Source organism: Chrysochloris asiatica, unplaced genomic scaffold (genome assembly GCF_000296735.1).
Source record: "Chrysochloris asiatica unplaced genomic scaffold, ChrAsi1.0 scaffold00052, whole genome shotgun sequence".
Taxonomy (NCBI): Eukaryota; Metazoa; Chordata; class Mammalia; order Afrosoricida; family Chrysochloridae; genus Chrysochloris; species Chrysochloris asiatica.
The window spans coordinates 5011527-5022630 of record NW_006408570.1 but is presented as its reverse complement, the minus strand read 5'-3'; the positions used below and the strand labels follow the sequence as shown (position 1 = coordinate 5022630).

General features: G+C 41.5%; 1 protein-coding gene and 1 pseudogene across 1 annotated transcript in view; one reads left to right on the top strand and one right to left on the bottom strand.

The window, feature by feature from the left end:
• Window positions 1-1319: 1319 nt before the first annotated feature.
• Window positions 1320-11104, top strand: part of SNRNP27 (small nuclear ribonucleoprotein 27kDa (U4/U6.U5)) — a 20624-nt gene continuing 10839 nt past the window's right edge. The window contains exons 1-4 of the mRNA XM_006862927.1: window positions 1320-1362; window positions 3444-3564; window positions 7690-7802; window positions 8291-8370. Of these exons, the coding sequence (XP_006862989.1) occupies window positions 1329-1362; window positions 3444-3564; window positions 7690-7802; window positions 8291-8370 (348 nt within the window). The 5' untranslated portion in view covers window positions 1320-1328. The remainder of the gene's footprint in view (window positions 1363-3443; window positions 3565-7689; window positions 7803-8290; window positions 8371-11104) is intronic.
• LOC102813808 lies at window positions 3639-5396 on the bottom strand (annotated as a pseudogene).

Here is an 11104-nt window from a genome sequence, read left to right as displayed (position 1 = left end):
CAAAACATTCCAGGATAAGCAGAAGCTAAGGGATTTTGCCAAAGCCAACCTTGCTATGAAAAACATCCTAAAGGAAGTTCTGTGGACTGAAAACCAACAAGAACACCTAACAACTACAGAATGACGTACATGGCAGCATCAACCTGAACTTAGTCGACAAATGGAAGAGTCAAGAACAGAATAAAATGAAGAGAACAGAGGATCTGGGAGGTCAGTCTATGATCAAAACACAATTACAATGTGAAAGAAGGCAAACACAGAGGAACAGAGATCCAGGTGGTGGGAAGGTAAGGTAGATTACAAGATAAAATAGACTGTCTTAAATGGAGGGAAGAACTAATGGAATATGAATATAAGGTAACCACAATGGGGTTGGGGTAGGGGTTTAGGTTTAGTTTGGGTGATGGGGAAGGAAAATTCAGACTCAGCCTGCAGATAGCCAAATGCCTGCCCAAAATACCTGTTTGGATATTCCTCAAGCACCTTACACTCAATACAAAATGGAACTCATGTTCTCCCTCTCCACCACAAGAAGTGATGTAACCAGGTCTTAACAGGGGAAGAGGCTATTCAGAAAGTCACGTTTTCTTGATGAGGAAGGACCCAAAGGCAGGGCAGGACTGATACTACTCTTATAATACAGGCCCTCTGTACTGTAAAAAATCATCTCAATAATTCCTTATATCATCTAACATTCAGAAGTCTAGTCAGGGCACCTCTTATTTCCTAAATCTTATTTAAGAGCATCTTAGTCCTCGTGTTAAGAATATCCTAATCCTACACAGAAGGAGCTCTGGTAGCGCAGTGATTACGAATTGGGCTGCTAACCTCAAGGTCGGCAATTCGAAACTACCAGCCGCTCAACGGGATAAACATGAGGCTTTCTGCTCCCGTTAAGATTTACACCCTCGGAAACCCTGTACAGGGTCGCTATGAGTCGGAACCGACTTCATGGCACACAGCCACCAACCACCACAGACTAAAATTGGAAAGAAAGGTGAATACAGAGAGAGCTGTGTTACGGTAGACGGTATATGGCTAAATTTTCTCATAATGACATCAAATATAGTATAATTTAAAACCCACGATGTACTCAGAAGATGGGGAAGCTACCGGGAAAGAGGACTGGAAGCACGCAGATCACAACTCTATTCTTTCCAATCCCTCTGCTACCTTAATTCTGGGTTGGCTCAACGTTCTCTACAAGCCGGAACTCTCGTGAGTAGTTTCTACATTTTCCAGTCGGCCTCAAACGCGTAAGTCTAGGCTCTCCCGGAAGCTATTGAACAGTCGTTTCCGGGGCACTGTAAGTAGAAGGAGGATTCCGAATGGGTCGCAGCCGCAGCCGCTCGCCCCGGAGAGGTGAGTCCAGAAGTATTTAGCTGGGTCCATCAGAGGTGCATTCTTTCCCTTCCCCTCCGGGCCATTTTCTTCTTAGAAGTAAAAGTTAAGGCACTTAGATGGGAAAACTAAATCCTGGGCCCTAGACTCCTAGCCCGGACCCTTAGGTTTGAAAGCGTGTTTTTTTTCCCTCTGAGATAAGATTTCGCTGATTCTGTCCGCCTCATACAATAACGTTTGTTAATATTGATGGTTGAGAACACGATTTCAAACCACGGGGGAAATCACTCAACCTTTCTGAGTCTGAATTCCCATAGTAGATAGTGGTGTAAATATTCAAAATAACAACAACAAAAACCGTTGCTGTCAAATCGATTCCTACTACCTTAAAAAAGTAATGTGATGGGTGCTGTCGGCCAAGAGGCACGCTTGCAGAATGTGCCCTTTGGTTGTTTAAATTATTATATATTCCTGAGTGCTTCTGTGTACACCACCCTCTCCCCCAAGCCCCCTGGGGAGGGGGGAAAATCACCAACGGAATGGAAGCAAATACTGTTGAATGATGCACGGAGGAGATTGTAATCATTGCAATGAAATGATGGTGTAAAGTCAATATTCTCCCATGTAAACTATCACTCAGTTCACACACACACAAAAAAGTGATGTGAGAGTTCATGTTAAATTTCTTAACAGTATATGATTGTCCTTGGCATCTTAGATGCTGGATCAAGGTCAATTTCCTCTCTAGTTTGTAATAGCGATAAAGATATTTACAATTTTGCATTCACAGTGCTCACCTCTTAATGTCATTTGGGCCCCATCCCCATAAAATGAGTCAGTGCAGTGTAAAAAACCATGGACTTCGGTCAAGAGATCTAATTTACCCCTGCAGTTCAGCCCTTTGTTAGTTTTTGACATCTTCAACTAGCTCCTTAATGTTCATCAAAATTTTCCTAAAGCTCAAATGAGGCCGCTGCCACCTGTGATATTTAATCTGAATTGAGCAGTACAGTAAGTATAAAGTATATTCTGGAATTCTTTGGCTTAGTTCCAGAAAGTATGTAAACCATCTCATTATTAATAATTGATAAGTAGAAATTGCATATGTTGTTGTTAGTTGCTGTCCACAACTCATGGTGACCCGTGTGTGCACAGTAGAACTGCTTCTTGGGGTTATCAAGGCTGTAATCTATTGGAAGCAGATTTCCAGGCCTTTCTTTCCTTTTTTAAAAATAATTGTCATTTTATTTTCTTCAGCCTTTCAGGGCTCATTTCTTTACATGGGCTTTGGTGCGGGTCACAGGGCAGCATCTGCAGGTCTAAATTGGGGTGGGGGTGTTTGGTCCTTCTGAGCTTCACAAGAATGGTTCCTGACCACCTTGCTGTGAATGGCAGAACTCACACAATCATGCAGTTTCATGTACAGCTTGGGAAGCATGTATGCATCGAAGACACTCGCTTCAGAAATATCCCTGATGGCTGTTGTCTCTATTGTGTTTCAAATTATGAACTTCTGAATGGCTTTGTCTTTGGGCACACAGTAGGCTCAGTTTGTGCAATGAATAGGCTGCACGTAGCTGTGGCCCTTTTTGGCAAGACTATTGTTTCTCCTTTTCTTTGTCATCTTGTGAGGAACAGAGAGAGAGAGCTCCAGGTCTTTCTTTCAAGGTGCTTTTGGTTATATTCCATCCAGCAACCTTTTGGCTAGTAGTGGAGTACTTAACTATTTGTGCCGCCATGGAATTACTGAAAGGCACACTAAAAAACAAACCGATTGCTGTTAAGTCGATTCTATCTCATAGTCACCCTATAGGACACAGTAGAATGGCCCAGAGTTTCCAAGGCTGTAAATCTTTATGGAAGCAGACTGCAACACTGTTTTCCCGCAAACCACCAACCTTTCAATTATCAGAGCACTTAACCTGTTGTGCCACCAGAACTCCTTTAAGTGGATATAATGGATCAAATAATATATTAGTAAATTAATTTTCCTTGAAATTTTTTTTCTAATGGGATCACTAGAAATGACTCACATTATATTTCTATTGGATAGTGCAGATTATTTGAAGTAATTTTCGTCTCTGCAACTGTGTTTGTGTTAGAGCGAAGGCGGTCCCGGTCCACATCCCGGGAGAGAGAACGCAGACGCCGAGAAAGGTCCAGGTCCCGGGAGAGAGATCGAAGGAGGAGCCGCTCTCGGTCACCACACAGAAGGCGCTCCAGGTAAATGCAGAAAATAAACCAGAAGAAGCTTGACTACAAGTCCCAGCAATACTAGGGACACTCCCTTAAGTTTGTTATTGCCACTCATAAAGGATTTTCAATTTCATGAAATGAGGAAAATTGAATTTCACCTTATCTGAACTTTGCATTCCGTTTGATAGAACTCAACCCATGACTGTTGAGTTGATTCCGACTCATAGCCATCCCATAGAACAGAGTGGAAATAGGCCACTGGGTTTCCAAGGTTGTACAGGTTACAAGTCAGGCTGCTAATCTCATGGTAAGCAGTTCGAAACGACGAGCCGTTCTGCGGGAGAAAGATAAGGCTTTCTGCGCCTGTAAATATTTACAGCCTCAGAAACCCTGTGCAGGGTTGCTATGAATTGGAAATGACTCCACGGCACACCACCACCAAACCTTTCATAGAAGTGAACTACCGCATCTGTCTCCCATACTGTGACTGGTTGGTGAAGCCCAAAGCTTAACCCACTGTGCCATCAGGGCTCTTTCCTTCTGATTGTTGTTGTTAAGTGCTGTTGAGTTTGTTCCGACTCATAGCGACCCTTGTATGGTTTCCAAGGAGTGATTGGTGAGTTTGAACAGCCGACCTTGCAGCTTTTCCCCAGCGTGTGTCCTCTCGTGCTGGTCGAGTGTTGAACTCTGATTGAAGAATTTCCCACATTCGTTACATCCATAGGGCTTTTCCTTGGTGTGAATCCTCTGCTGTTCAATGATAAAGGAGCTCTGGCTGAAGGCTCAGCCACACTCATTATATTCCTAGGGCTTCTCTCCTGCATGGATTCTACCACATTCTTGACGTTCGCATGGTTTCTCCCCACTGTGGATTCGCTGATGTTTAGATAAGGATGAGTTGGGGCTGAATGCCTTGCTACAGTCACTACGCTCATATGGTTTCTCCCCGGTGTGGCTCCTCTGGGGTAGTAAGGTGTGTGCTCTGCCTGAAGGTCTGCCCGCACTGGCTTCATTTGTATGGCTTCTCTCCTGTGTGTGCTGTGCTGCTGAGTGAAGAGCTATGACTGAAGGTTTTCCCACACTTGTTGCATCCGTAAGCCTTCTCTCATGTGTGGATCCTCTCTGATGCTCAGTCAGGAGTGTGCTCTGGCTGAAGGCTTTCCAGGGCTCCTGTCCTGTGTGAATTCAATGACGTGATTTGGGTGAAGGCTTTGCCGCACTCCTGGCACTCAGGGCTTTTCCCTAGTGTCGGTTCGTGGGTGTTTGCTTAAGGATGAGCTGTGGCTGAAGGCCTTGCCACCCTCCACATTCATAGGTCTTCTCCCCAGTGTGGAATCGCAAGCGCTTGGTGAGGTGTTTGCCGGAAGGCTTTCCCGTATACACTGCAGTCATAGGGCTTCTTACCCGTGTGAGTTCGCTCATGTTGGCTGAAGGAGGACCTAAAACAGAAAGATTTCCCACATTCACTGCATTCATAGGGCTTCTCACCTGTGTGAGTTCTCTGGCATTGGATCAGTGGGGCAGTTTGATTGAAGGTCCTTCCATGTTGGTTGCATTTGTAGGGTTTCTCACCAGTGTGCATTCTGTGGTGTTGGTGAGCACTGAGCTGTTTCGGAAACCTTTTCCACATTCCTGATATTCATAAGGTCTCTCTCCCATGTGTGTCTGGTGGTGTTTGATGAGCGCTGAGCTGTAACTAAAGGCCTTTTCACATTCCTGACATTCATAGGCTTTCTCTTTTTGCATAGATTTTCTGAAGAACATCTGAGTCTAGTTTCTGTTTCTTTCCCTGTGCTCCCCACATATGTGAGTCTTGTCTTTTCAGGAGTCATTGGTTGAGTTGGGAGATTGAGGCTCATCCCCCTGCTGCTGCTCCTATGTAGGTGTCTTCATAGGCATGAAGGTTACCTGTACCCACAGACATCTGGGCTGTCATGACTCCACCTCTAGTGGCCTTGTGGGCCACCCACACTATCCCATAGTACTTCTTCAGACATGTCTTCAGAGATGTCTTGCCAAAGAGCTAACGGTTTTGTTTTAGTCTGGTTTTCAAGTTGGGGTGCTGGCAGCCAGGAGTTCAGTGCTCATTTCCTCCTCCAGCCTCTTATTAGGAACAGCTCTGGCTCCTCTGCGCTGACCACCATCTCTTTTTCTTGTCTTTTTAATGATCTTTTGTTTTCTTCCAGTATAATGTTTTTGATATCATCCAACAACTCTTCTGGCCTTCAGTCATTAGTGTTCTATTGATTCAGATTTATTCTTGAGATGGTCTCTATTCAGGTGGGATATATTCAGTTTCATGTTTTAGCTCTCATGGACTTGTTTAAATTCTCTTCAGTTTCAGCCTGAAGTTGTTAAGTGCTGTCGAGTCATCTCTAGTTCATAGCGACTCGGCATAGGGTTTCCGAGGAGTGGCTGGTGAGTTTGAACCATGGACTTTGCGTTCACACTGACTTCAAGGATGAGTGCTTATCCTGCAGCGCCACACCAGGACTCCAGCCTCAAGTTACATATGAGCAACTGATGGTCTGTTCCATCGTCAACCCCTGTCCTTGTTTTGGCTCATGATGTTGAGCTTTTCCACGGTCTCTTCCCACACTTGTAGTCAGTTTGATGCCTTTGTATTCCATTTGGAGAGGTCTATGTGTATAGTCATCTTTTATGTTGTTTTAAAAAAGTATTTGCAATGAATAAGTCTCAGAATTCCTTTATGCCATCACTAGCATTCTTTTTATCATCGAGGCCATATTTTGCAACTACTGATCCTACTTCCTCTTTGTTTCCAACCTCTGCATGCATTCCAATCACCAGTAATTATCAATACAACTTGATTACATGCTTGATCAATTTCAGACTGAAGAAGTTGATAGAATTATTCAGTGTCATCAGCACTGGCCTTAGTGGTTGGTGTGTAAATTTGAATAATAGTTGTATTAACTGTTCTTCCTTGTAGACATATGGATATTATCCTACCAGACAGTGTTGTACTTCAAGATAGAACTTGAAATGTTCTTATGATGATGAAAGTGACCCATTCCTCTTGCATTTGTTGTTCCTGGAATAGTAAATTATATGATTGTCAGATTAAAAATGACCAATACCATTCCATTTCAACTCACTAATGCCTAGGATATCCATCTTTATGCATTCCATTTCATTTTTGACAACTTTCAATTTTCCTCAATTTATACTTCGTACATTCCATGTTTTTAATGGATGTCTGCAGCTGTTTCTCCTCATTTTGAGTTGTGCCCCATCAACAAATGAAGATTCTAAAAGCTTTACTCCATGTGCATCATCATGGTCAAATGTACTTTGAGGAGGCAGTCCTTTCCCAGGCATATTTTGAGTGTATTGCAACCTGAGGTACTATAGCTGATAATGTTGTACTATTCATGTTTTCATCTTATGGTACTATATCTGACAGTCTTCTGTTGTTATTCATAAGGTTTTTAGTGACTAACCTTTCATAAATAGTCCGCCTCTCCTTTTTCCTAGTCTGTCTTAGTCTGGAAACTCGGCTGTAACCTGTCCATATGGATGTCCCTGCTGGTATTTTAACTACTGGTGGCTTATCTTTCAGCATCCCAGTAACAAACACATAATCTTCCACAGTCCAACACACTGGCAGGTGACTGGGGGCTGTACGATATGGATATTCCACATAGAACTAACTATGTGGTATCCAATTGAGAGCAGCACCTTGGCGGATTAGATAGGAACCTCATGGGGCAGTGAATTTATGTCAACAGTGCTGGAACAATGCAGAGAAGGAGGGTGAGAATGTTTGCACAACAAAAAGAATATCATCAATGTTAATGAATTAGTATATGTTTTGCTGGATATATTCTTAACAACAAAATAAATAGATGTTTAAAACCATTTTAGTCACATTTTTCTTCCTCACAAAATTTGTTTAGTTCTAACGATACCAAATAAAACTGATGATAAGCAGCAAATGGTATTTTCAGTTTTTTCTTGACCATTAGGACCTACGCAGAGCCATCCTCCTCCTTTTGCTGTAGGAAATGGACTCCTGGCCTCTGAACCTGGCTTTCATTTAGCCTTTACTTTTCAGCCATTGTTCTGCTGATCTGCACAAAATTACCTTATATGTCTCTTTTCCTAACATCTTTGATTGTTAAATATTAGATCACCAAGACGACATAGATCTACATCCCCTTCCCCTTCTCGACTAAAAGAAAGAAGAGATGATGAAAAGAAAGAAACAAAAGAAACAAAGAGCAAAGAACGTCAGATTACTGGTAATGTTAGTGGATGTATAACTGTTGTAGAAGTATAGTTTTGTTTAGATAATTTCAGTCAGATAAAGTTATAAAAGTGTAATGAAAATATTCAGCTTTTTTTATTCAGCAATGTGTCCATTGCACATGATTGAGAGATTTGTACGTTATTACTCTGCTGGTTATCCATTGTGCTCCTAATAATACAGGAAGCATCCTCATAAGTAGGCATTGTCACATCTTATACTACAGGGTGTCCTGTTGAAAGGCTTCTTGCCTGTCTTTTCAAGCACTCTTCTGCCATGTGAAGTATGGAGAGTACATTTCTTCCTTTCCTCCCAAGGCTGTTTATCTAAGTTGAAGAGGAATTTTTTTCATTAGAGTCAAGTCTTTGCCTAATTGCTTTGTTTGTTCTCTGTGGGAATGTGGAATGACTATTACTCTCTTGTCACCTATCTTATTTTATAAAATGAGTTTAAAAAAACAACTTATCATTTGTATTTTTGCAGAGGAGGACTTAGAGGGCAAAACAGAGGAAGAAATAGAAATGATGAAGTTAATGGGGTTTGCTTCCTTTGACTCCACAAAAGTAAGTTAAACATTGATTTGGATTAATCCATATGTTGCTATTGTTAGTTGCCATCAACTCAAGGCAACTCCATGTACAACAGCTGCTCCTCAGAAACCCCATACAGGGTCGCTATGAGTTGGAACTGATTTGACAGTACTTAACAACAACAATGTTTAAGGAGCACTGGTAGTACGGTATTGGGCTGTTGGGCTGTTAACTGCAAAGTTGACAGTTCAAACTTAGTAACTGCTCCATGGGAAAAAGATGAGGCTGCATGCTCTTGTAAAAGATTTACAGTCTCAGGAATCCTAGGGAGCAGTTCTATTCTATCCTAGGTTACTGTGACGCTATGAGTTAGAATTAATTCAGTGACAGTAGGTTTATAAAATAAAAAGTAAACCTGCAGTTTCAGTTTTATACCGGTTTCTTGGGGGCTTCAAATATAATAGTAAACCTACCGCCATTGAGACTGTGGAACTGGAAACCACTCCTACTCCTAATCCCAGTGGTTTAAAATCATTTTTTCCTCCTATCACAGCTGTTTAATAAATATGCTACACAGAGAGGCTATCACTCTCATGAGTAATAAGGAAGCGGAAGGTGGGAGCCACATATGTGTATGTATGTGTCATGGCATTAACTGGTAATGTTCACACATTTAACATTCATTTTCAGAACACAGAATGTTCTAGACTTGGTTATGAGCTTATAAAGGTAACTTTCAGAGATGAATGGCTTTAAATAACAGAAATTTATTTTCTCACAGTTCGGAATGGTCTCAGCTTGTCAATTCCTTCTTTGTGGTTGCTCTGGGCATCCTTTTCTTTTGTTCTTTGATGATTCTCGCTTTTTTTTTTTCTTCCTGTGTGAATGTCTTGTGTAATCTTTTAGTTTTGAAATCAGAAGTGATAAATTCTAGAACCCACTTTCCTGAGTATAATCTAGGTCTAATTAACAACAAAGAAAACAGGTTTACATTCACAGCTATAGGGGTTACGATTCCCACATTTCTGGAGGGAAAACAATGCAGTCCGTAACACCCACCCCATCAAGAATCCTGTAGTCTTCCAGGGAAAATGTCCTGTGATAATAGGGTAGAAACTAGAGGATACTGTGAGGGAGGCACAATGAACATTCTACAAAAGTCAGAGAAGAGACACTGAGTAGAACACTGCAATTAGCTGGGTGACTTTCTTCAACACCATATCTCTGTCCCCCCACGACACAAGAAGACCAGAGTAGGTTGTTAGTCAAATAGTTGTTCAGTGGGAAATAGGTAACACATAAAAGGAGGTGGGGTGGGGGGGCGGCCAGAAAGCACTAAGTGTATAGTAATGACTGAAGCCCAGGCTAAAATACCTGAGGGAAACAAAAGGAAGAAGAAAAAGAAAGGGAAGTCTTTTTAGTTCCCAATAACAGGAACGCTAGAGAATTCTATTCTTGGAAAGTATGTATAGTTTACATGTTTGTATAAGTATATATGTGTGTTTGAGGGTATGAAAATATAACTGTATAAGTATACACTCTCATGTCATGATATTATAATAAATGACATTGTGAACTAAAAAAAAAAAGAGAGAGAGAAGAAAGCTCTTCCTGCCAATAAGATTATTTTAATTGGGCCTTAATGGAGAAGACCCAGATAGTAGACGATTAGAGGGGGGTTGAAGAACGTAATTCAGGATGACAAACGACATGGAGATCAGTAGGCATGGTGAGTCAACTTGGCTGGATCACAGAAAGGAATTAATTGCTATAAAGGAATTAGGGAAAAGATTTCTTAATGGCCACTTTAAGAAAGGACAAGACCTGACAGGTACCTGGATAGGTACCTGGCAGGTAGCATTAGCATCTGTTACTCTGCATTCAGATTCTTGATTTTAAAATCATAATGGCAACGCTTCTGCAAGATGTGAGGTTTAGGTGAACAGTGACTGACTGTTCCAGCTATGACTTGAGAATACTCAGGTCACCAGTTAAATTTTGTACAACATGAATTTTTCTGGATGTATCAAGAAAAAATTTCAAGCTTCAACTTTTGTTATTGAAGGATTCTCTGGGCAAATTATTGAATGACACAGAAAGCATCAAAAGAAGATGAAAGGAATATACAGAGTCACTGTACCAAAAGGAAGTAGTTGATTTTCAACCATTTCAAGAGGTAGCATATGATCAAGAGCCAATGATACTGAAGGAGGAAGTTCAAAGTGCATTGAAGGAATTGGCAAAGAACAAGGCTACAGGGATTGATGGGAAAAAAATTGAAATCTTTCAAGAAAGTGAGGTGGCACTGGAGGCACTCACTCATCTATGCTAAGAAATTTGGAAGACAACTATCTGGCTGACTGATTAGAAGAGAACCGTTTTTGTGCCTATTCCAAAAAGAGGTGACTCAATGGAATGCATCGGACAATCTCTTTGATATCCCATGCGAGTAAAGTTTTACTCAGAGTAATACAGAAATGGCTGCAAGCATACATTGACAGAGAGCTTCCAGAGGTTCAAGCCAGATTCAGAAGAGGATGTGGAATGAGGGATATTATTGCTGATGTCCGATGGATCTTGGCTGAAAGCAGAGAATACCAGAAAGATGTTTGCCTAGGCTTTATTGAGTACGCAATTGTGTGGATCATGTCAATCTATGGACAACATTGCAAAGTATGAGTATTCCGGAACACTTAATTGTGCTCATGAGGAATCTGTACATGGACCAAGAGGCAGTTGTTTGAACAGAACATGGGAACACTGAATG